Below are 27570 nucleotides of genomic sequence, written 5' to 3' on the forward strand. Positions count from 1 at the left end.
TCACACGGTCTGAAAGGAGGTGGAAGAGGGAGAGGGAGGAGAGGAGATTCCAGAGCTTGGGGGTAAGACAGCTGAATAGTCCATGTCTCACATTGAATTAATCTAGTCATGCGCTGGTAACTGAACTTGTAAGGAAGAACCTGACACCGTGACACACACAGACTGATCTGGAGGCTTTCAGATCAAGAAAGTTCCGATTTCTTGTTATTCAGCCAATTACAGTAACGTGACAGAAAGCTACTAGCATTCCTACTGATAGGCACTAGCAAAGGAGTAACACAAGGGAGTGAACACATCTCCCTCTGCCCAATACAAATAATTTCCCGTTCTTGCTACAGAGCCACCAACTAACTGACCATAAATATCAAAGCCCTTCGCAAATGTCCTATGTAGATGTAGCTGGTGTTGGAGATGCAATAGTATCTTACCCAGCTATGGTTTTACGATCGTGATGATTGAGGACTTGTGCATGATGTGGCTAGACAACCCCCTCATCCTTCCCCCACACACTAAACACTTGAACATGGACTTAACGCAATTACTGATTTAAGCATAACGTTTGGTTGGATAACAGTCCTGTCAACGTGACCATGAAATATACATCTCACTGACGGAAATGACAGATTACAAATGGTGCAACAGCAATTTATCTTGTTCCACTTTTGAGTGGAATGGGGTAGCAGCACAAGAGTGGCAGGTTTGTCCCGGTTTAAATAAATTCACTCTACACCTCCCACATGGATGAGTTTTTTATCCGGTTCTCCGCAAAACTGAATAAACGCAGAGTATTTAGATTTCCAACACTTTGCATCACCTGCATTGATTCAAACACAGATAATTTGAGTTTCATCAAAAAGGGAAGGAAATAGCTTTAAATTCTGCAGTTAACAGTTCGTATCTTTAATAACCAGGTTCCACTAACATTACAGTTCAACAATCAACAGTAACTGAGCAGGAACCTGAACATGATCTGGGTGAGCCGAACGTTCTGTTGCTGAGCTGCACAATCATCTTTAAATAAAATTCATCCAACAACTGAATCCGTGTGTGTTATAGAATAGAATTCCTATAGGGCGGCATGGTGGCGTAGTGGTTAGCATTGCTGCCTATGGCGCTGAGGACCCGGGTTCGATCCCGGCCCCGGGTCACTGTCCGTGTGGAGTTTGCAAGTCCTTCCTGTGTCTGCATGGGTCTCAGCCCCACATGTGCAAGTTAGGTAGATTGGCCACACTAAATTGCCCCTTAATTGGAGAAAAAAAATAATTGAGTACTCCAAATTAATTTTTTTTTAAAAATTGTGTCTGCACCGATCCTCTGAAAGAGCACCTTACTCAAACCCACTCCCCGATCCTATCCCTGTAACCTAACCTGGCCTCAGGGCACTAAGGGGGAATTGATCATGGCCAATCCACCTAACCTGCACATCTTTGGACTGTGGGAGGAAACCGGAGCACCCGGAGGAAACCCACGCAGACACGGAGAGAACATGCAGACTCTGCACAGTCACCTGAGGCTGGATTTAAACCCAGGTCCCTGGAACTGAGGTAGCAGTGCTAACCACTGTGCCACTCAATTGTATTTTTTGTCCAAATATAAACCACTAAATTGTTTTCATTCACCCGCAAGCCCCACTAAATTGAACAAGCGAAATAAATCATGTTCCCGGATATAGATTTTTCACTTTGTTTACAGTGCAACTCTCCTCGTTTGCTCCCAACCTTCATGCTCCACCCTCCCCACAGCTCCAAGATTTTTACACCTGTTCGGTCTCAACCTCGCTCTTTTCCAGAAGCTCCTTACACTGACCCCGTTTAACCAAAGTTTTTGTCACATGATCTAACATCGCACGTGGCATGGAATCAAATTTCAGTCAGCAAAGCAATCGCTTCTGCAAAGCAGCTCAAGATGTTTCACTATGTTAAAGGGTGGTCATAGAGTTCTGCAGCACAGAAAAGGCCCTTCGGCCCATTGAGTCTGCGCCAGTCTAAAACAACCTAATTATTCTAATCCCATTTCCCAGCACTTGGCCCATTGCCTTGTATCCTTTGGCATCGCACGGGCACATCTAAATACTTAAATGTTCTGAGGGTCTCTGCCTCCAGGACCCTTTCAGGCAGCGAGTTCCAGACCCCCACCACCCTCTGGGTGAAATTCCTCACATTCCCTCTGAACCTCCCGCCCCTTACCTTAAAGCTGATCGTTGGCCCCTCCACCATTGGAAAGGTTTCTGCCTGTCTACTCAGTGACCCTCATAATTTTATACATCTCAATCATGTCCCCTCTCAATCTCCTCTGCTCCAAGGAAAACAACCCCAGCCTACCCAATCTAGTTGTTGCACCCATCACTTCCACCTACCCGCTTCTCAACTAAATCACGATTTCCCATCACACGTGTAAAACCATCAACTTCCCTCGACAAAAAAATCCCCCACCATCCAAACCTTGGTCTCGCTGCATCTGGTCTCTACCAGCCCCACTAGTCCGACATTCCTTCGGAATATGCCAACGTTTAGATTCCAACCTTCTGTCTTTCATTCTCTCCATTGATAATCGAGCATCCTGTAGCTTGGATTCCTGCCTAATATCTCCACCACCTCTCTCTGGATTCACAGTGAAAACCTCCAAGATGTACCTCTGACCTCTGGTGAGCCCTTCCAATTACAGTATGTCAGCTTTCTGTAAGTCTACTGGTGAAGCAGCTGGGAACATCTCTTGCTGCTGAAATGGAAATGATTGCTGTCAATGCTGGAACTGATACACCATTTGTACGGTTAAGTGTGCGGAGAGGAGAATGGGGAACTGATACCATCTGCTGATGCCAATGCTCTGTGTGAATATGGGCATATATCCAGTGCCCAATATACTAACTGAATGACAGTCAGAGATGCACAAGGCACAAAGGTGTGTCATTGTAAAACAAGACCAACTGGCAAACAAGTGAAGTAAAATGCCATTAATTCCTTCAGTACTTTAAATTTTTTTTATTTAAATAAAAAATTTTTTTTTTCTTTTTTTAAAAGAGTATCCAATTCATTTTTTCCAATTAAAGGGAAATTTGTGTGGCCAATCCACTTACCATGCACATGTTTGGGTTGTGGGAGCGACACCGACGCAAACACGGGGAGAACATGCAAACTCCACACGGACAGTGACCCGGGGCCGAGATTGAACCTCAGCGCTGTGAGGCAACGGTGCTAACCACTGTGCCACCCTTCAGTTTTATCAGTATTGATCATCTTCCAAAACACTGGTTTTGGAACAGTGGCTGGTTTAGCACACTGGGCTAAATCACTGGCTTTTAAAGCAGACCAAGGCAGGCCAGCAGCACGGTTCAATTCCCCGTACCAGCCTCCCCGAACAGGCGCCGGAATGTGGCAACTAGGGGCTTTTCACAGTAGCTTCATTTGAAGCCTACTTGTGACAATAAGCGATTTTCATTTCATTCATTTCAGTTCAGTGGTGGTGGTTCCAAAGGCTGTGGAATGGTGTCCAAGGGAGGGCCGAGAGATCGGGGCAGCATTTAAAATGGTACATTTGTAGCTTAATCACCCTCGAGTATTTTCTCTCCAAGCTCCCCGCATGATCCCCAACAAAGGAGCAAACTTCACTTTTGCTGTGGTACTACTGATGTGCAGATGCAAATCTGCGTGGGTGCACAGGTTAGAGTAAACTACAAGTTAATTTCAATATCGTTGAAATTATCGTTGATCCTTAGATTGACTAATCGGCTAGAGATAAGCCTGCCATTTTACCATTCCCTCTCCAGCATCGGGTAAGGTAGCAGAGCTCAGATATAGAACCGCCTCAGTTTTAATATTCTCAGCCCAGTTTCCAGGTCCCCGCAGGGCTTCACTCCTCCCCGACTTTTCCACCCCCTCCAGCCCTACTACCCTCCCAAGATCCCTTTGCCCCTCCAATTTTGGCTTCTTGTGCATCTGATTTTCATCAATCCACCTTAGGCAGCCATGTCTTTACCTGCGTAGCACCCAGGCACCAGCAATTCCTTAAAGATCTCCGCTTCCCTTTTTAAAAGGACCACGCTTTCGAGCTTGGGAGAGAGTTCCAGATTTCCACTCCCCCTTTGTGTGAACAAAGAACGTGCGGCCCGTCTGAACTAATACCCACTACCCTTCCACCAGAATCCCTCTATTCCCATCCAATTCATCTATTTGTCAAGATGGGTCTTAAACATCACTATCATATCTGCTTCCACTACCTCCGCTGGCAGCGTGTTCCAGGCACTCACCATTCTCAAGTGTAAAAAAGCTTGCCTCGTACATCTCCTTTACATTTTGCCCCTCGCACCTTAAACCTATGCCCCCAGTAAGACTCTTGCACCCTGGGAAAAAGCTTCTGACTATCCACTCTGTCCATACTCCTCATAATCTTGTACATTTCTACCAGGCAACATCCTGGTAAATCTTTTCTGCACCCTCTCCAAAGTGTCCATCCTTCTGGTAGTGTGGCGACCAGAATTGAACACTATATTCCAAGTGCGGCCTAACTAAGGTTCTATACAGCTGCACTGTTTATACCCAATGCCCCGGCCGATGAAGGCAAGCATGCTGTATGCCTTCTTGACTACCTTCTCCACCTGTGTTGCCCCTTTCAGCGACCTGTGGACCTGTACACCTAGATCTCTCTGATATTCTCCATCTGGATTAGACCTTCCAAAAGGGCATCACCCTTAATGGCCTGGCTCAAATGTTAAGGTTCTGTCCACTTGTTCTGAAAACTCTCCCTCAACCAGTACAAGTAGTTTCTCTCTTTCCACTTTAACAAGTCATGTATAATGTTAAACACCTCAAGTAATATTCTACTTTCAAGGGAATAGAAGCCTCGGCTGTGCGACCTGTCCTGCTAATTTAAACTCATGTTCGCCTTAAACAGGAGCAGTTGCAAACAGCATCATTCTCTCACTTTTGATAACATTGCTCCAGGATTGGAACCTCTGGAGCAAATGTGCCGATGGAATATTTCCGAATTCAGAGGTTTCAAACTCGTTGTCAAGGACCTTTTTGTTAAAATTGATATTCCGAGGGCAGCACAGTGGCGCAGTGGGTTAGCCCTGCTGCCTTACGGTGCCTGGGTCCCAGGTTCGATCCCGGCTCTGCACATTCTCCCCGTGCCTGCGTGGGTGTCGCCCCTACAAGCCAAAGATATGCAGGGTGGGTGGATTGGCCACGCTAAGCTGCCCCTTAATTGGAAAAAATTAATTGGGTACTCTAAATTTATATTAAAAAAATAATATTGCTGTAAAAGGGCTCTTGGATTGAAATGTTTAGCTGGCACGGTTCCGATGCCACATTACCATGATTACTGCACAAGGAGGAGTAAGTATCGAATTCACTGATGGTCACACTCACGTCCCACACTCCGTTACACAAACTTCCAGTGAGTCAGTCAAAACCACCTGATTCAGCAGCACGATTCGGGAGTGCTGTTTTGATGTGGGGCTACGCATAGCTGTCCACACCACCCACAGCTCCCCAAAATATTCCCCAGACCACCCCCATCAGGACAATCTCAAATTTGACAAATGCAATCCACTAATACTAGCCCCACAATGTACGGGCTCCCAATATTACATTGAGCTTGGTATTAGATGCTCCAATTCTCAAAGGAAATGCAGACCTGGCACAGATTGCTCGGGGTGGCATAGTGCACAGAACGTCCCACACAGAATCAGGCCATTTGGCCCAACAGGTCTCTGCAATGCCCCACACACCTCCCCCAACTCTTCCTCATCTAACTCCATTAAAATTTCCTTTGATTTCGGTCACCCTCACCCACCCCACCCCCAAATGCCTCTACACTGTTCATCTCGACTATTTCGTGCAGCAGTGAGTTTAAAATTCTAATCATTCCCGGTGATTGAGGCCACACAAAATAATTGATCCTGAATCCAAATAAATTGGATGAAGTTTATTTACCAGTGCACAGTAATGTGGTGTCAGCACACATCATCCCACAGAGTGTACAACAAACCAATTTGTTAACTGACTGGTAAATGGTTTCTTCAATCTCTATGGAAATGACAGTTCCAGGAGAAGAGTTCAAACTATTTGAAGCGACTCACAGATTGGTGGGTTTGCAAATAAAACAAAATACACAAAAGAAAAGATCCCAATGGTTGGATGAAAAATGATTACCAAAGACATCAAATAAATACTGAAGGAGGGGAAATTCAGAACAGATTCTTCATTAGCATTTGTTCCAAACACACTTGTAACTCTGCCAAGGTTTTCATTTACTCCATCAACACTTTATCAAAATCTATTCAATATTTAGATCTGACACATTCAACAGTTTCCTGCTTTTTCAAGATGGCAGCTGATCGCCTCAGAATGATCATGAAATCCGGCTCCCAGACAGCAAATCAAAAATTATAAATAGCACAGCTGGAGGCCATTCGGGACATCGTGCGTGTGCCAGCTCTTTGAAAGAACTATCCAATTAAGTTCCATTCCTCTATTCGGTTCCTGCAGTTTGAATTGAATCTGTCCCACTGCTCTTTCAGACAACACTTTCCAGGTCACAACTCGCTGGGGGGAAGGGGGGGGGGGGGGGGGGGCTATTCCTCCATTTTGTTTGTTGGTCCTTTTGCCAATTATCTCCTTTCCGCAACCTCTGGTTACCGGCCCCTCCGGGAAACAGTTTCTGCTCTTTTATCTCTCAATCCTCCCTTTAACCTTAATCAAATACCTCACTGTGAGGCTACATTTATAGGGCAGCACGGTGGCGCATTTAGCTCACTGAGCTAAATCGCTGGCTTTTCAAGCAGGCCAGCAGCACGGTTCGATTCCCGTACCAGCCTCCCCGGGCAGGCACCGGAATGTGGCGACTAGGGGCTTTTCACAGTAACTTCATTGAAGCCTACTCGTGACAATAAGCGATTTTCATTTCATTTTTATTATTGAGGTCCCAGGTTCAATCCCAGCTCTGGGTCACTATCTGTGTGGAGTTTGCACGTTCTCCACGTGTTTGCACGGGTTTCGCCCCCACAACCCAAAACAAAATGTGCAAGCTAGGTGGATTGGCCGTGCTAAATTGCCCCTTAATTAGAAAAAATGAATTGGGTACTCGAAATGTACTGGGCAGCATGGTAGCATAGTGGTTAACACGGTTGCTTCACAGCTCCAGGGTCCCAGGTTCGATTCCCGGCTGGGTCACTGTCTGTGCGGAGCCTGCACGTTCTCCCCGTGGCTGCGTGGGTTTCCTCCGGGTGCTCCGGTTTCCTCCCACAGTCCAAAGATGTGCAGGTTGGGTGGATTGGCCATGATAAATTGCCCTTAGTGTCCAAAAGTGTTAAGTGGGGGTTACAGGGTTATGGGGATAGAGTAGATATGTGGGCTTGAGTAGGGTGCTCTTTGTAAGGGCCGGTGCAGACTCGATGGGCCGAATGGTCTCCTTCTGCACTGTAAATTCTATGATCTGTGATTCTCCTGTCCCTGATGTGGGGGAGATATTGACTGCAATGTAACATCTGGAGCTGAATAGTGAGAGGGTGCAGCAACGCGAGAGGGTTCAACACAACTTTACCTTGAAAGACGAAACGGGTGGGAGAGGTAGGGTATGAACTGAAGAAATGGGTTTGACTGGATCAGCCTGAAAACCAGGCCTCGAATCAGTATATCCAGGAAATATAGATGAGCAATCAAATCTGTAAGAGAGCCTTGAAGAAAGAGAGATCCTTGGGAGTTAAATCCAATTTAGCTTTCAAGGCCATTATCATTGTCTGGGCATTTCTGACACTTAAGCGTCCAAATCTTAGAGAGTACAGAAGGGGGTCATTTTTCTAGCATGCCTGCGTGAGATCTTTGAAAGCCTTGTCTAATTAGTCCCACACCCCTGCTTCTTTCGCGATGGCCTTGTAAATTAGCCCTCTTCACGTGCTTCTCCCTTTGCTCTTCCAGACATGGATGAAACCGGTCTCATTCACATGGTCAGGTAGAGGGTTCCAGATTCCAGCAACAGTTTTGGTGAAGAAATTTCTCCTAATTTCCCCCTCAAATTCTTTTGCCAATTATTTTAAATCTGTGCCAGCAATAGAGGCCCCTTCCTCCTTTGTCTGCCAAAACCCCTGGCTGCTTTGAAAGAGTTCAAAAATCAATAGGTATTTGATGGATATTTTTCAATCGGGTAAAAATCAAACGCTTGGTAATTTCTGCTCCTGTTTTTTTTTTACTTTCAACTGTGCATCTGAACATTACAGCACAGAAACAAGCCGATCCCAACACCAAACGCTTAATCTCATCCCGCACTCCCGCTGACTCCCCACCCCCTCAATTCCAAAGAACTCATTTTGTCAGGTATCAATGGAATGTCTTCACCTCGCAATTGGTTAGACTGCGCTTGGGAACGAAAACTCATCAAGAATTCAGCGTTATAACAGCCTTTTGTCTGAAGACACCCTTTCTGACTTCACAAAACAATGGATAAGGCAGAGATTCACTGGAAAGAGAGAACCTGTAGTTCTGAAGAATAAACAATTTTTTAAAACTTTTCCAAATGATTAATGTTTTGTGAGAGGGGTGAACAGCTGCTGCTGCTGCTGCCTTTGCTGAAAGGTTACACGGTCTGAATTGACCCAGCTTTATCAGAAAATTGGGAATTCCAAAGAAATGTTACAATGGAGGATTATGAGAATGTGGAAAGCTTAATAGATATTTTTGAAAAGGAACAATGCAGTAAGGGTGGGAGCATCAGGGTAGGAAAATGCTGCAGAAGCAATATTTCAGGCACTTGAGCCAGAAAGGAACCACTCGGACAAGTTATCCATTAGCAATATGCTCTCATTAAGATGAGTGAGGACTGGCATCCATCCCAGTGCATCAACACACTGGGTAAGCTCAACACTGGCCCAGTGTCAAGCGACTGGAATTTACAAAGAGGATATTCCGTGACCAATCTCCCGTAGCCCTACAGAGAAGAGAGAGAAAAATAGAGAGCACGCCAGGCTGCGAGGGGGAAAAGGAGGGGTAGGGAGAAAAGACGTGTTTAAACAATCCCTCCCATGATTACAGGATATCCCAAAGTGTTTTACAGCCAGTTAAATACTTTTCAAGTGTAGACACAGCTGTAATTTGGTAAACACAGAATCACAGAATCGATACAGCACAGGAGCCGGCTATTTGGTCCATCGTGTCTGCACCAGCTTTCCAAACAAGCATTATGACTCAGTGTCATTTCCCTGCCCTTTCCCCGTATCAGTCACCACAGCAGCAAACTTGCACACAGCAAGGTCCAACAAACAGCAATGTGATGATGATCAGATGATCGATATTACGGAGGTGTGGAATACGTTAACGGATAACTTCCCCAGCTCTGAGTGCAACAATGGCTATGGCGTCTATTACAGGACAGGATCCCGATTTAGTGTCTCAGTTAAGACTCGGTAGCTCAGACAGTGCAGCACTCCCTCAGTACTGACCCTCTGACAGTGCAGCACTCCCTCAGTACTGACCCTCTGACAGTGCAGCACTCCCTCAGTACTGACCCTCTGACAGTGCAGCACTCCCTCAGTACTGACCCTCTGACAGTGCAGCACTCCCTCAGTACTGACCCTCTGACAGTGCGGCGCTCCCTCAGTACTGACCCTCTGACAGTGCAGCACTCCCTCAGTACTGACCCTCTGACAGTGCGGCGCTCCCTCAGTACTGACCCTCTGACAGTGCAGCACTCCCTCAGTACTGACCCTCTGACAGTGCAGCACTCCCTCAGTACTGACCCTCTGACAGTGCGGGACTCCCTCAGCACTGACCCTCTGACAGTGCAGCACTCCCTCAGTACTGACCCTCTGACAGTGCAGCACTCCCTCAGTACTGACCCTCTGACAGTGCAGCACTCCCTCAGTACTGACCCTCTGACAGTGCGGCGCTCCCTCAGTACTGACCCTCTGACAGTGCAGCACTCCCTCAGTACTGACCCTCTGACAGTGCAGCACTCCCTCAGTACTGACCCTCTGACAGTGCGGGACTCCCTCAGCACTGACCCTCTGACAGTGCAGCACTCCCTCAGTACTGACCCTCTGACAGTGCAGCACTCCCTCAGTACTGACCCTCTGACAGTGCAGCACTCTCTCAGTACTGACCTTGGATTGTGTGCTTAAGATTCTGCACTGAGTTATTGCACAAACTAATCAACTTGCAAAGAAGGAATGTTTTTTTTTAAAGAATGTGCAATTCACGCCGGAGCAGGAAAGACGCGGGTGGAAGGATTGCAGAGTGCTTGAGAAACAATTAACATTACGGAAACTGCATTGAAGAAGGAGCTGGAGATCCCAATGCCCTGAGAAATAGCCAAGCGAAAACTACCCCACCCCTGAACAAACCTGGAGCTGATGAATGGTGCCTTTTCGAACGAGAGAGATAGAGTGATGTCTGATTCTCAAAGAGCGTTATGTTAAGCACTGGGAGATTGACATTTGGTGGAGTCTATACTGTAGGATCATTTCAATGAGATATGATGTCTAAATTAAGGGTAATCAACAACTTCCACAGAAGTATAAGTGGAGTGTAAATATTCTGCTTCAAACTCTTGTTACTATTCCAGCTGTGGTCAATTTGACAAACGGATATCGTGCTTTGGGTCCCTGCCAATGAGTCAGACATCAGGAGGGAAGAGCAGAGGTTAGTTTACAGGCACAGACTTGAAAAGTAATTCTTAAGAAATATTTCAACATTACATGTAAAGGGCAAGAGTCAACATCAACCTTCGCTCGCTTTTAATCCATGTCAGAAAAAATGACTCACTCTGATTTTCCCAAGTGAAGTTCAAATCTTATAAATTGCCCTTAGTGTCCTAAAGAATAAGGTTAATGGGGGGGTTGTTGGGTTAAGGGTATGGGGTGAATATGTGGGTTTGAGTAGGGTGATCATTGCTCGGCACAACATCGAGGGCCGAAGGGCCTGTTCTGTGCTGTACTGTTCTAAATTTCTAAATCTCGGTTACTCACGGCCTAATTCCTACCAAATCCCGTCCACCCCTGTGCTCGCTGACCTGCACTGGCTCCCCATCAAGCAATATCTTGATTTTAAAACTCTCCTCGTTTACAGATCCCTTATGTTCCTGCTCCTCCCCACCTCGGTAACCTCCTCCTGCCTCTTCACCCCCCCACTATCCCTGTAATCTCCAACCCCTACACACCTCCCCATCTCTGTACCTTACTCCAATCCCTAAAACCCTCCCGATCTCTGCAGCCCCCTCCTGCTCCCACAACTCTCCGATATCTTGGTGCTCCTCCAATTCCGGCCTCTTGAACATCCCGGATTTACATTGTTCCTCTGAAACTGGCCGTGCCTTCAGCTGCCTGGGCCCTCAGCTCTGGAATTTCCTCCCTGAACCTCTCCAGCTCTCTCACCTCCTTTCAAACCTGCCTCATGCAACTCAGGAGCTCCTGTCACAATATTGACTTGGATAGTCCAGTGTCCAATTTAGTCTGATAACTCCTGTGAAGCACCTTGGCCTGTTTTGACTATGTTAAAGATGCTTTAGAAATGCAAGTTGTTGCTGCTAGAGATTTTCTGACGAACAGAACCCACTGATCACTTTACAATGAATGAAGCACTGACAAGGATCCACGTGGTATTAGAAACTGTGAATATAGCGAAGTAAAAACAATATTGAACAACAACTGTGTAAATAGCTTGTAGCAACTTGGTTTCTGGAAGTCAATCAGCTTGAAACATAGTTGCTAGACAATTACTGGAACTTGGTTTCTGATACAAAAAGAGCAGAGTAGTCCCAATATGTTGATACTTAACAATGGCCCAGAGAAACAGGTAGTTAGGGAGCGATTGCAACTCAACTCACTGATGGTGATTCCACATAATCCAACGCAATGTCAACTTGATGCCCAATTCAATTCTGCTGACGAGCAATTTCAATGGAGAGTAAAATCAGGCAGATGTGGGGGAGTATAAAACTGGGCAGGGGAGCATTAAAACCATCATCGTATATGAACAATCCGATGTGCTCAGCTCCCCAAAGAATACATGAACTTTAAATCGCCCCTCAGGTGTCGCAAGCCATGTTTCAATGCCAGTTACTGAATCTACATTTTTCAGATTCGATTAATAAACTAATCATGAACCAATAGGCAAAGGACATCAGCAAATGCAAATTTCAAAACCACCACAGTACTGTCCTCTGGTACGTTATTCTCTCAACACACTGCAAGATCATCGAAGACACTGGTTACTCTGCACTCATTTACCCAAGTTCTCAACTCAGAAGCTGATGCCCAAGTGGTTGAAAAACACATATTAGTCCTGATTTACTACTAGCTGTTTCAGAGAATTCTTCCTGCTCTAGACGACTGCTAAATCCATCGGATATAGCTATGGCCATCTGAATGCTCCCAGCAAGTTAAAAAAGATTACACATCTTTGGACACTAAGGGCAATTTATCCTGGCCAATCCACCTAACCTGCACATCTTTGGACTGTGGGAGGAAACCGGAGCACCCGGAGGAAACCCACGCAGACACGGGGAGAACATACAGACTCTGCACAGTCATCTGAGGCCGGAATTGAACCGGGGACCCTGGAGCCGTGAGGCAGCAGTGCTAACCACTGTGCCACTTTGTCGCCCTTTACGTTAACCTTGGACAAAGAGGCTTCACGGTCGAGCAGTTGAAAGGGTAAAACTCATCAGGGCTGGGCAATGAATGCAGCTGTGGCAACATAACAAGAGCAAGTGGAAGTTCACACATGGAGTGGGGAGACATTACAGATCAATCTTTACAGATCTGAAATGACTTCGATTACCACAAACAGCTCTGTTGAATTTTGTTTGCTATCCATCCGTTCAAAGCTATTTCACCAGCCGATCGGTCAACCCGTTTTTATCCAACTTGGGCAGATCAACAAACATTGATCAGCACTGGAACCAATGACCCATTATTGATTAGATCAGTAACATTTGCCACATCTCGTGGCTGCTCAACACAACAGGATCTCTGGTGGCATTTGGGGAAATTTGATGCTTTGCTCCGAAACATTCAGCTTGTAAACCTGACATTTTATCAGGCTGTGTTACTGATTATTGGGATCACTTAAAAAAAAAGGATACCATATCTTATCTCTCTTCCCTACAATTTCCAAAATTCTAATTATAGACACTGTACTTCCCAAGGTATGCCTTACGCAGGATACAATTACTTTACACCATGACCGTAATAACTTGACTTGACACACTGCCGCCGTGTTCAAGCCAGGAAGTCGCCCAACTACCCAACATTTCTTTATTCATGGCTTCCAGTGATAGCAATTTCACCTCCTTCACCCCACCTAGTAAATGTGCTCATTCACTTTGGCTCACACACTGGTGGCACGAGAACATTTGAAAGCAGTGATGGTGAACATCTTCAACAAGTATCCATGATCTGTCCTTGGGATGGTATCTGCTGCTAATGCATCTCTAACCTCGCACAGAGGAGGGTGCAGTGGGCAAGCTTTGGCAAGCCACCAACACAGAAGCAATTTACGGGGTTGAATATTTCTTTCCTCAGAGTTACAAAGCCAATGTGCAGAGTGGACGGGGAAAACCCTTCATCCATCCCCCTGCTTGCTCCAAAAATCAATTCAAATTGAATCCAGTTCTTGGTCCCCACAAAGGAGATATACAAGATCCAAGTTGACAACAACAGACATCGCACCTGATCTCGGGCTTGACCTTAGCCACCAGGCAGAGAAGCGATTGAATATTAAGAAGCACTGGGTACCGGACTCCAGGTTACATCTAGAATTCTACCAAGAAGATTGATTTTACTTTGAGACCAGCGCGGCAGAGACAGAGACAGAGAGAGAGAGAGAGAGAGAGAGAGAGTGTGCGGCAGAGAGAGAGAGAGAGAGAGAGAGAGTGTGCGGCAGAGAGAGAGAGCGCTCGGCAGAGAGAGTGAGTGTGCGGCAGAGAGAGAGTGCGGCAGAGAGAGAGAGAGTGAGTGTGCGGCAGAGAGAGAGAGAGTGTGAGGCAGAGAGAGAGCGCGTGGCAGCGAGAGAGAGAGAGAGAGAGAGAGAGAGTGTGTGTGCGGCAGAGTGTGCGCGGCAGAGAGAGCGCGCGGCAGAGAGAGAGAGAGAGCACGCGGCAGAGAGAGCGCGTGGCAGAGAGAGAGAGAGAGAGAGAGAGAGAGAGAGAGCACGCGGCAGAGAGAGCCCGTGGCAGAGAGAGAGAGAGCGCGTTGCACAAGCTTCAATCACTTTTTTAAAAAAAATTTAGAGTAGCCAATTATTTTTTTTCCAATTAAGGGCCAATTTAGTGTGACGAATCCACCTCGCCTGCACATGTGGGGGTGAGACCCACACAGACACGGGGTGAATGTTCAAACTCCACAAGGACAGTGACCCGGGGTCGAACCCGGGTCCTCAGCGCCATGAGTCAGCAGTGCTAACCACTGCGCCACCGTGCTGTCCGGCAGGCTTCAATCACTCGAGGCGATTGAGCGCTGTCTTCCCGATTTTGATAATCTTTTTGGCCCAGGCTTTATTTTTTGAGTCTCTCGGGGTGTTACCTGGCTGTTTGAGGGAAAGATGCATCTCATCTGGATGCTCCAAGTAATTGTGTGTACGACTCAGGCAACCTAACATACTCATGTCAAACGATGGATTGTTAAAGAGGCAGTGTGTCACTGTTGTTCAGGATTTAAACCGACATTAAATGAATTTAGATCCTGTACCTGCTATATTACATGAATACACACTCGACACATCTGAACAATAATAATTCCCAATTCCTGCACATTCTTGCCCAGGAGATTGTGTAACTGCAGCTTCCACATATCAACACGCTGAACCATGTTATGAAACAGATTTGTTCCAGAGATTCTTCAGTAACTTCCCCATGATACCATGACAACGTTTATTTTTAAATTAGGTCATGAAACCATTTTCAGAAAGAAATCCAACACAGGCATTTCTATAGCACCTTCCACATCTAGTGTATAAATGAAGTAACACAACCACCACCTCTGGGGATCAGCATTCTGGAATAACAGTAGCGCACAGGCAAGCACTCTCTCGCACACGCTCTCACGTGCAAGCACACACACTCGCTCTCGCACACGCTCTCTCGCGCACAAGAACGCAAACTCCCTCTCGCGCACACTCGCTCTCACACACGCTCTCACAACACACACCCGCTCTCACACATGCACGCTCTCTCTCTCACACATGCACACTCGCTCTCTCACACACGCACACTCGCTCTCTCACACACACGCACACTCGCTCTCACACACACGCACACTCGCTCTCTCACACACACGCACACTCGCTCTCTCACACACACGCACACTCGCTCTCTCACACACACGCACACTCGCTCTCTCACACACGCACACTCGCTCTCACACACACGCACACACGCACACTCGCTCTCACACACGCACACACGCACACTCGCTCTCTCACACACACGCACACTCGCTCTCTCACACACACGCACACTCGCTCTCTCACACACACGCACACTCGCTCTCACACACACGCACACTCGCTCTCACACACACACGCACACTCGCTCTCTCACACACACGCACACTCGCTCTCACACACACGCACACTCGCTCTCTCTCACACGCACACTCGCTCTCTCACACACGCATACTCTCACACGCACACTCTCTCACACGCACACTCTCTCACACGCACACGCACATTCGCTCTCTCATGCACTCGCTCTCTCACACGCACTCGCTCTTTCTCACACACGCACACTCGCTCTCTCTCACACACGCACTCTCTCACACGCACACTCTCTCACACGCACACTCTCTCACACGCACACTCTCTCACACGCACACTCTCTCACACGCACACTCTCACACGCACACGCACATTCGCTCTCTCACATGCACTCGCTCTCTCACACGCACTCGCTCTTTCTCACACACGCACTCGCTCTCACATAGGCTCTCTCACATGCCCACTCGCTCTCTCTCATACGCGCTCTCACACATGCACACTCGCTCTCTCTCACACACGCACACTCGCTCTCTCTCACACACGCACACTCGCTCTCTCTCTCATACACGCACACTCTCTCACACGCACACTCTCTCACACGCACACTCTCTCACACGCACACTCACACATGCACACTCTCTCACACGCACACGCTCTCTCACACGCACACGCTCTTTCTCACACACGCACACTCGCTCTCACATAGGCTCTCTCACATGCCCACTCGCTCTCTCTCATACGCGCTCTCACACATACACACTCGCTCTCTCTCACACACGCACACTCGCTCTCACACACGCACACTCGCTCTCACACACGCACGCGCACTCGCTCTCTCTCACACACGCGCACTCGCTCTCTCTCACACGCGCACTCGCTCTCTCTCACACACGCGCACTCGCTCTCTCACACGCACACTCGCTCTCTCACACACGCACACTCGCTCTCTCACACACGCACACTCGCTCTCTCACACACGCACACTCGCTCTCTCTCATACACGCACACTCGCTCTCTCTCACACGCACACACGCTCTCTCTCACACGCACACTCGCTCTCTCTCACACGCACACTCGCTCTCTCTCATACACGCACACTCGCTCTCTCTCATACACGCACACGCACTCGCTCTCTCTCACACTCGCTCTCTCTCACACGCACACTCGCTCTCTCTCACACGCACACTCGCTCTCTCTCACACGCACACTCGCTCTCTCTCATACACGCACACTCGCTCTCTCTCATACACGCACACGCACTCGCTCTCTCTCACACTCGCTCTCTCACACACGCACACTCGCTCTCTCTCATACACGCACACCCGCTCTCGCACACGCACACCCGCTCTCGCACACGCACACCCGCTCTCGCACACGCACCCCTCGCTCTCACACACGCACCCTCGCTCTCACACACGCACCCTCGCTCTCACACACGCACCCTCGCTCTCACACGCGCACCCTCGCTCTCACACGCGCACCCTCGCTCTCACACGCGCACCCTCGCTCTCACACGCGCACCCTCGCTCTCACACGCGCACCCTCGCTCTCACACGCGCACCCTCGCTCTCACACACGCACCCTCGCTCTCACACACACACCCTCGCTCTCACACACACACCCTCGCTCTCACACACACACCCTCGCTCTCACACACACACCCTCGCTCTCACACACACACCCTCGCTCTCACACACACACCCTCGCTCACACACGCACTCGCTCTCACACACGCACACCCGCTCTCACACACGCACACCCGCTCTCACACACGCACACCCGCTCTCACACACGCACACCCGCTCTCACACACGCACACCCGCTCTCACACATGCACACTTGCTCTCTCTCACACATGCACACTCGCGCTCTCTCACACACGCACACTCGCTCTCTCTCACACACGCACACTCGCGCTCTCGCACACTCATACAGACAGTTGATGTTAGAAGTGGACGGGAAGATCCCAGAGTGAAACACTGACACAAAAAACCACAACCTTTACTTTTTTGTATATAACGGGGAGTCACAATGTCACAGGACCGCTATTTATTTTTAATAAGAAAACATTAAACATGAAAAAATTGGATGATAGAATCCGTCTTTACTCTCTCCTTAGTTGAACAGATATACACTTATTTTAAGATTAACGCGGAAGATGCAACGGTTTCATTCATACAAAGTCCCTTTTAAGTATACAAGATGGCTGTGGTAAGTCACACTCGTCTTTGAACCCAAGGGATTTCTCCTCAAATTGCTCCAGATGATTTGTGAGCCACCGTGTGTCACTGAACTTTGGCTCCCACACGAGTGATTTCAAATTCCGCTTTCAAATCTTCTTTTAAATTCTGCTTTCCCTCTGCTGTGTCTATCAAGGTTTCACTTTCAGGTTTTACACCTCTCCCCTCAGGTTTCCTTCGTCTTAAAGGCTTTTAGTCAAATTTATTATTTATTTTTTTAAAATTTAGATTACCCAATTATTTTTTCCAATCAAGGGGCAATTTAGCATGGCCAATCCACCTACTCTGCACATTTTTGGGTTGTGGGGGCGAAACCCATGCAGACACGGGGAGAACGTGCAAACTCCACACGGACAGCGACCCAGGGCCGGGATTCGAACCTGGGACCTCAGCGCCGTGAGGCGGTTGTGCTAACCACTAGGCCACCGTGCTGCCCTAGTCAAACTTTTTATGATACAAAATGGGTCAAAGGGACTTGGGGAACTGGCAGTGAGGTGGATTTGAGACCAGGAAGACATCAGCCATGATCTGGCTGAATGGTGGAGCAGGCTGGAGGGGCTGAATGGCCGACTTGTGCTCCTAATTCTGATGCTCCTGTGTAAACTCAGAGGTCCAGTCACCGATTTCCACAATTATTTTAAATAATGTCTCCCAAACTATGGTGATTTCTCATAAACCTCAGCATGACTGCAGATCTCTTTCTGGTTTCTCATGATGCATTGCCTTTTCAATTCTGTGACTTTACCGAACAGTAATTTGTTCTGATTCCCAGTTTCCTCTGTTCTATTAATTTCAAATGTCTTGGAAACTTCTCTCCATTTCTCTAGTTTCCTTCACCATTTCTCCATAGAATGGCTTTACTTCTAGCAAAGCTGAGAGAGATGTTCTGTCGTTAGCGATCTAAAACTAGCAGAGCCATCTGAATTGCCTTCTCTCTCACTTCCTATCTCCAACTGCAACCAAATTAAACTAAAACCTAAAAGCATCTTTACCTTTTAAGGCCCCAGTTGCTAAGCAACCACTGCAGGTTTATTTACTCTTCACGCTGTGGCCTTCTCTAAGCACAATAGAATTATAGTTGGAATTGAAAACAACCCCCTCACATACAAACATCCTTGTCCAACATGAATCTCACTGTAGGTTTTATCCTTCCAGGCACAGAAACATTAAATTAGACCCACTTAAAACTATACCTTTCTAATGTTTACCAATACAAATATAATTCCCTTAAAACTACCTTAGACACATAGACAAGCAAGACCTATCCATAACTCTGTACTAGCCACCGCCTTAAACACTCACTTCAGTAGCTTGTAACTGGGTAAAAAACTGAACATTGACTACAATTAATTAAAATTGAAGTGGTGGTGTAGTGGCTCTGCTACTGGGCTAGTAAAGCAGATATCTGGACGAATGACCTCAGAAAATAAGGAGGCATGGGATAGTGGGAAATTTGGCCAGTTGGATAACAAACTGGCTAACCAATAGAAGTCAGAGAGTGGTGGTGGATGGCAAATATTCAGCCTGGAGCCCAGTTACCAGTGGCGTACCACAGGGATCAGTTCTGGGTCCTCTGCTGTTTGTGATTTCATTAATGACTTGGATGAGGGAGTTGAAGGGTGGGTCAGTAAATTTGCAGATGATATGAAGATTGGTGGAGTTGTGGATAGTGAGGAGGGCTGTTGTCGGCTACAAAGAGACACAGATAGGATGCAGAGCTGGGCTGAGAAGTGGCAGATGGAGTTTAACCCTGACAAGTGTGAGGTTGTCCATTTTGGAAGGACAAATATGAATGTGGAATACAGGGTTAACGGTAGGGTTCTTGGCAATGTGAAGGAGCAGAGAGATCTTGGGGTCTATGTTCATAGATCTTTGAAAGTTGCCACTCAAGTGGATAGAGCTGTGAAGAAGGCCTATGGTGTGCTAGCGTTCATTAGCAGAGGGGTTGAATTTAAGAGCCGCGAGGTGATGATGCAGCTGTACAAAACCTTGGTCAGGCCACATTTGGAGTAGTGTGTGCAGTTCTGGTCGCCTCATTTTAGGAAGGATGTGGAAGCTTTGGAAAAGGTGCAAAGGAGATTTACCAGAATGTTGCCTGGAATGGAGAGTAGGTCTTACGAGGAAAGGTTGAGGGTGCTAGGCCTTTTCTCAGTAGAACGGAGAAGGATGAGGGGCGACTTGATAGAGGTTTATAAGATGATCAGGGGAATAGAGTAGACAGTCAGAGACTTTTTCCCCGGGTGGAACAAACCATTACAAGGGGACATAAATTTAAGGTGAATGGTGGAAGATATAGGGGGGATGTCAGAGGTAGGTTCTTTACCCAGAGAGTAGTGGGGGCATGGAATGCACTGCCTGTGGAAGTAGTTGAGTCGGAAACATTAGGGACCTTCAAGCGGCTATTGGATAGGGACATGAATTACGGTAGAATAATGGAGTGTAGATTAATTTGTTCTTAAGGGTAGCACGGTAGCATTGTGGATAGCACAATTGCTTCACAGCTCCAGGGTCCCAGGTTCGATTCCGGCTTGGGTCACTGTCTGTGCGGAGTCTGCACATCCTCCCCGTGTCTGCGTGGGTTTCCTCCGGCTTCCTCCCACAGCCCAAAGATGTGCGGGTTAGGTGGATTGGCCATGATAAATTACCTTAGTGTCCAAAATTGCCCTTAGTGTTGGGTGGGGTTACTGGGTTATGGGGATAGTGTGGAGGTATTGACCTTGGGTAGGATGCTCTTTCCAAGAGCCGGTGCAGACTCGATGGGCTGAGTGGCCTCCTTCTGCACTGTAAATTCTATGAAATCTATGATTAATCTAGGACGAAGGTTCGGCACAACTGTATTTTTCTATGTTCTATGTTACATTCAAGGTGGCAGAGGAGTGATTAGAGACGGAGAATAATTTATGACTTCATCAGTGAAATCCCATGAATGATTTTTTAAAAAGCCCTTCATTAGTCACAATATGGATGCCTGTTACTCACGAAACACCACACCCAGCGTCACCGACAGTACATCGGAATTCTTAGTTTCAAGTTCATTCGAAAAATGTTTTTTTTTTAAAAAAAGAATCTTGCAAATAAACAATAGATAATCAGGGATAACCACAGCAAAATGGAGTATTTCATGAAATTCGGGATTCTGAGTCAGTGAGTTGGAATGGGCTGCCTGAAATGGCACTGTAAACGGATTCAATAATAGCTGTCAAAAGATTGGTTTATATGCCTGAAAAGGTGACTGTTGGAGGAAGAGGAGGGAGGGATTGAGACTAGTTGTTTAGGTACAAGAACCAGCATGACGATGATGGGAGGAATGGCCTCCTTCTGGGCTCTAAGATGCTATTTGTTTTTTAATTTTTACATTTAAGGGGCAATTTAGCGTGGCCAATCCACCTGCCCTGCACACCTTTCTGGGTTGTGAGGGGGGGGCGAGACCCACGCAGACACGGGGAGAATGTGCAAACTCCACACGGACAGTGACCCGGGGCCGGGATCGAACCCGGGTACTTGGCGCCATGAGGCAGCAGTGCTAACCACTGTGCCACCCTCAAGATCTTAAATTGATGCTCCAAATAATCACTGAGCAACTTAATTTCACTCCCTCACCATGATGCTGTGCCTTGACGAAGAACAATTATTCAGAAGATTTTCTGTGCCCACAACAGTCCAAATTTATATTTAATTTCTCCCCATCAGTCGATCCCTGCAGGGTTTCTGACAGAGGAGCCATGTCTTTCCATTTAATAACCCTGGAACTTCCACAAAGCCAAATAAAAATTAATCTCGAACAGCAAGTTAAACAAGCACAAAAGCAGCTCGTTAAACAGTCCTTGTGTGGTTAAGTCACTAAGTCAGGTAGATTTTATTGCTTGTCCCCATTCAACATTAAAGCTCACGCATCAAGTACAGGAGAAACCTCAGCCAACAGTCACCTTGTGCCCACTTTACAGATTAAATTAACCAAATTTGCTCGTGCCACAGGACAATTCACTTCGAACCACAGTGAATTTCACGTCAATGGACTTGTACACCAGTGTCTGCGAGTTTAAAGTAACAGACGATCAATAAACATTTCTGTATACCAAGGAAGCAAGCTTACCACAATGGCCCAGATTCTGCTGCCATGGCAACATTGGATTTAATGGCAATCGCTGTGATTCCTACGCACACCGCCTGACAACTTGTGGAGAGACAGATTCCCCGTCAGTTGTGAATGGTCAAAAGTTACTGGACAATTTGTGCCACTCTCTGCCCTGACCTCACAACATCAGCAGCTTGTCCTCCAGACCCATCCCCCCCCCTCTCGCCCACCACCACCAGTCTCACACAATTACCGCATTTAATGGGAAGATTTTTGATCCTGCGATGCCACCTCACCCTCTCTCTCTGCCCTCAGAACAGTAAACTGTGGAGTCACAGCTGGTGAATCGTTCAAAGATTTTAATCGTTTTCAATTTAAATTATTTTATTTTTCCTTTCCGTCTCTCTCTCTCTCTTTCAATTCAGTATTTTGTTCCCTCTGCCTTTCTCCTTCTGTCCCCGATTTGGATCCAGGTCACCTGATTTATTTCTCCATCGTTTTTTTTTCCCAATCCTCGAGGTTGGCTGTTAGTCCGACCGTTCGCTAAACCGATCTAATGGGCAAACCGTGAATCCACCAGGATCTGGGCCAATCTACACAGAAAATACACAGTGCGTGCATCTATCATTTAAATATTCGTTCAGACGGAACTACAGCCTGGAAACGTGCAACACCCCGCCATCAAACAGACACACTGACCGACCACTTTGCCGCTTTGACACACTTAGACTCTTAGTGACATGTCAAAATTCTGGATGCAGAGAGATCGGTTGGGGTCTGCTACAAGGTTCACAACAGTCCCAGCTCGGTGCAATATTTCTGTGCAATCTCCATTCACATCTTTATTCAAATGGTCACAATAAAGGCCAGAATAAAACCGATAGCTCTGAAATTGGACCATGTCCAAAGTTGGTGGATTGGCTGTGCTTAATTGTGGGATAGGTCGTGGGGGGATTGGGCCTGGATGGGGTGCTATTTGGGAGGGTCGGTGCAGACTCGATGGGCTGGGCAGCCTCCTTCTGCTCTGTGGGGATTCTATGTTACAACAGTTCATAGAACCATGGACCACCATTCAATTCATCAGCACAAAGCAAGCTCTTTGACCTACAACTAACCAATTAGCCCCCCCCCCCCCCCCCCCCCCCCTTTCCCTATGGTTGGCACTGCTGACTCACGGCGCCAAGATGTTTTCCTATGATTCCCTTTCTTTTTTGTTTTTAAATTTAGAGTACCCAATTATTTTTACCAATTAAGGGGCAATTTAGCGTGGCCAATCCACCTATCCTGCACATCTTTGGGTTGTGGGGGTGAAACCCACGCAGACACGGGGAGAATGTGCAAACTCCACACGGACAGTGATCCAGAGCCGGGATTCGAACCCGGGTCCTCAGCGCCGTAGGCAGCAATGCTAACCACTGCGCCACCGTGTTGCCCGCTATGATTCCCTTTCTAAAACCATTCCACCTAATTGCAGGTCGCAGTTGAGGACTCCCTCAAACATTGCTCCCTTGGATTCAGTCATTGTGTCCACAGCCTTTTAGCGTCGCCAATTCACCTACCCTGCACATCATTTTGGGTTGTGGGGGCGAAACCCACACAAACACGGGGAGAATGTGCAAACTCCTCACGGACAGTGACCCAAGGCTGGGATCGAATCTGGGACCTCGGCGCCGTGAGTCAGCAGTGCCAACCACTGCGCCACCGTGCTGCCCTGGAAAGATGATGGGAAACACTACTTCATACCCAGGTCAGAGACTGGAAATTCTGCGGAGAGTAACTCACCTCCTGATTTCCCCCAAAGAAACTGTCCGCCATCCACAGGGCACTAGTCAGGAGTGTAATGGAATACTCTCCACTTGCCTGGATGAGTGCAGCTCCAACAACACTCAAGAAGCTCAACACCATCCAGGAATGCAGGACAAAGCAACCCCGCTGGATCAACACCTCATCCACTACCTTCATCACTCACTCCCTCCACTATCAGGGCACATTGGCAGCCTGTGCACCAGCTGCAATATGCACTGCAGCAACTCACCCTCAACGCCATCTTGAACCTGTGACTTTTGCCACCTATACCTGGAAAGCCCACTACCTGGAGGTACCCCTCCAAGTCACTCACCATCCCGACTTGGAAATGTACCGGCTGTTCCTTCAATGTCGCTGGGGAAATATCCTGGAACTCCCTCCCTAACAGCACAGTGGATGTACCTTATGAAAATATGAAGCTAGTCAGGCAAGCTGAACGTACAAAGGTCAGTCCCATGAGCCTCTTTACCATGTGATGAGATCATGGCAGGTTTGATTGTGGTCTCAACTCTCCTTACCTGCCTGCCCCCCGATAACCTCAGACTCTCTTGTTTAAGAATATAATTCAGCCTGAAAAATATCCCAGGATCCAGCCTTCACTGTTTTCTGGGAAGATAGTTCCTCAGACTCCTGGCCCTTGGAGAGAAAGAAAATTCCCATCTCCGCCTTAAATGGGAGACCCCTTATTTTCAAACTGTGCCCCCCGGCTCTAGTCTCCCTCTTAATCAGGAAGAACCCGATTTGGAGAAGAGCAATGTACTTTTTTCTTGGCCACATGAACTATTCTTGTAGCTTTACAGCTTCCTGTAACAGCAGGACACAAATAAGCATAAATGTTAACACAGACTCATGATCTAATTATCTGAAAGGGCAGCGTGTCTCTTTATGCGCTCATTATCAGGCCATCCAGTCCATTCAGATTCTTGGCTATCTAGAAAATTATGACAGACACATTCACAATATCACCTTTCGAAAGATTTTTAAAAAAAGTAGAGATGATCTTTTTCCAATAACTAAAATACGTAGAATGATCTGGCTCAACAAGCCAAACAGCCCAAGAGGTGCACCTCCCTCTCTGCTCTTTCTAAAAACAGCCTCTTTAAAATAAACTGCGGTTAGAAGCAACACCTGCTCAAAAAAAGAAGCACTTCAGAGTTGATGGACCGTGAAGAGCTATAATAAAAAACAACGCTAATTACCCCTTTGAGGGGCGGCACGGTGGCACAGTGGTTAGCATTGCTGCCTACGGCGCTGAGGACCCGGGTTCGAATCCCGGCCCTGGGTCACTGTCCGTGAGGAGTTTGCACATTCTCCCCGTGTCTGCGTGGGTTTCACCCCCACAACCCAAAGATGTGCAGGATAGGTGGATTGGCTACGCTAAATTGCCCCTTAATAAAAAGAAAAATAAAAAAAATAAAAAAAATTACCCCTTTGAAATAGCCTGGACCTGTCAATCAAGAGGCTTGTAAAAGGAACTGGTACGTGGAATTGAATGTAAATAATGAAGTTCAAAGCTTTTAGGCTTCTCAGTCTGCCCGGAAGCTTTAAAACATTAAAGGAGAATGCAATTGCTGGTTTAGTGGCTGGTTTAGCTCACTGAGCTAAATCGCTGGCTTTTAAAGCAGACCAAGCAGGCCAGCAGCACGGTTCGATTCCCGTACCAGCCTCCCCAGACAGGCGCCGGAATGTGGCGACTCGGGGCTTTTCACAGTAACTTCATTGAAGCCTACTCGTGACAATAAGCGATTTTAATTTTCAATTGACTGCAAATAAAGCACTCGATAGGGTACCAACACATCAAAGGTTAGACTTTCACCTTCATCTGACAGATCATTAATACTGCAATGCTGGGGGAGACCGGGCTTGAGGGCGGCAAAGGGCTGGAGGGGGCCGCGCTTGAGGCGGGGAGGAGAGGGAGGGTTTCATCTCAGGTCCTGGCGGCCACTGCATTTCTATACATCCCTCCACCCGAAAATCTCAGCAAGGGCTTTGTAGGCAGTGGAAGTGCATTCTTTAGCCCGGGGGGGGGGTTACTGCCGGAGGAAATGAGACAGCCTGTGCCTGCACAGCAAGATCCCACAGGCAGCGACGTGATACTGACCCAAATCGTATGTGTTGGTGATGCTAACTGAGAGATAGATATTGGCACCAGAGCACAGTGGTTAGCGCTGCTGCCTCACAGCGCCAGGGACCAGGGTTCTCCGGCCTTGATTGACTGTGTGAAGTTTGAACCTTCTCCCAGTATCTGCGTGGGTTTCCCCCGGGTGCTTCGGTTTCCTCCCACAGTCCAAAAATGTGCAGGTTGGGTGGTTTGACCATGATGGGGTGGAGGAGTGGGTGCAGACTCGATGGGCCGAATAGTCTCCTTCTGCACTTTAGGAATCCACTGGACTTCAAAGGGTTTCAATACATCAGAGGGAAGGTTTTTAATTACGACTTGACCTGCTGAAAGACAATTTAATCATTTTCAAAGCCTCAGAGAGAAGGCCTGCCATACGACCCCCACCCAGGAAAGACCCCTGACCCAAGACCCTCCAGCCCAGTCCGTACACACCCCAAGACCCCCAGTGACCCTGAAGGATTCCCCTCGGCACCCTGCAGGCAAGTGTAGAGAGGGTACTCACCCCCTTTCCACCTCAGAGTCCATGACACCAGGTTGGCACTGGCACGGGTGAGGTCTGGGGGAGGGGAAGAGAGGCTAAGGGGAGGGAGGGGCCCGAGGGGAAGCATTTGGGTTTCAAGACCTGTCACCAAGTTTACGCCCCTCCCCCCTCAAGCACTGTGCAAATCCACCCTACTCCACAAAAGTTTCAACGTGCTGTTGATTGCCACCTCAAAACACACCCTTCGGCCCTCCAAGCCTGCGCCGACCATGCTGCCCGTTTAAACTAAAATCTTCTACACTTCCGGGGTCCATATCCCTCTATTCCCATCCTATTCATGTATTTGTCAAGATGCCCCTTAAATGTCACTATCATCCCTGCTTCCACCACCTCCTCCAGCAGCGAGTTCCAGGCACCCGCTACCCTCTGTGTAAAAAAACTTGCCTCGTACATCTCCTCGAAACCTTGCCCCTCGTACCTTAAACCTATGCCCCCTAGTAATTGACCCCTCTACCCTGGGGAAAAGCCTCTGACTAGCCACTCTGTCTCTGCCCCTCATAATTTTGTAGACCTCTATCAGGTCGCCCGTCAACCTCCGTTGTTCCAGTGAGAACAAACCGAGTTTAATCAACCTCTCCTCATAGCTAATACCCTCCATACCAGGCAACATCCTGGTAAATCTCTTCTGCACCCTCTCTAAAGCCTCCACATCCTCCTGGTAGTGTGGCGACCAGAATTGAACACTATACTCCAAGTGTGGCCTAACTAAGGTTCTATACAGCTGCAACATGACTTGCCAATTCTTATACTCAATGGCCCGGCCAATGAAGGCAAGCATGCCGTATACCTTCTTGACTAACTTCTCCGCCCCTTTCAGTGACCTGTGGACTTGTACACCAAGATCTCTCTGACTGTCAATACTCTTGAGGGTTCTTCCATTCACTGTATATTCCCTACCTGCATTAGACCTTCCAAAATGCATTATCTCACATTTGTCCGGATTAAACTTCATCTGCCATCTCTCCGGCCAACGCAGCCAATATCTGGCATTTCTCGGTCTGGATAAAACCCTCAATAGCACTTTGGCCACAAATATCCTTTGGAGACCCAAACAGCAGATACTGAATTATTCATTTCACATCAAGGACTCAATGTCTAAAGAGCTAATGGAAATGTGGCCTGGTGTGTGCTGCAGTGTTAATGTGAAGCTGTCCCAGTGCTACACTATGTATATAGGGACACAGGGTGGGGTTCATAACACACACACAGAGCCTCAGGGTGATGGGGGGGGGGGGGGGGGGGGGGGGTAGCAGTCCGGGAGGAATACGCTGTTCCATCATTCAGTGGATACAGACTGTGTAGCTTTAGAAGTTGCATTATTT

At 47.6% G+C, this 27570-nt stretch overlaps 1 protein-coding gene across 9 annotated transcripts in view; it reads right to left on the reverse strand.

Annotated features, from left to right (window-relative positions):
* Positions 1 to 27570, reverse strand: part of LOC119963564 (serine/threonine-protein phosphatase 2B catalytic subunit alpha isoform) — a 400495-nt gene that overhangs the window by 269548 nt on the left and 103377 nt on the right. The window contains exon 1 of one of the 9 annotated variants that reach the window (XM_038792877.1): positions 21798 to 21846. The exons of the other annotated variants lie outside the window; for them this stretch is intronic. Within the exon in view, the coding sequence (XP_038648805.1) occupies positions 21798 to 21831 (34 nt within the window). The 5' untranslated portion in view covers positions 21832 to 21846. Of the gene's footprint in view, positions 1 to 21797; positions 21847 to 27570 lie in introns of those variants that run through there. 9 annotated transcript variants of the gene reach the window in all.

This window comes from Scyliorhinus canicula, chromosome 3 (genome assembly GCF_902713615.1).
Source record: "Scyliorhinus canicula chromosome 3, sScyCan1.1, whole genome shotgun sequence".
NCBI lineage: Eukaryota > Metazoa > Chordata > Chondrichthyes > Carcharhiniformes > Scyliorhinidae > Scyliorhinus > Scyliorhinus canicula.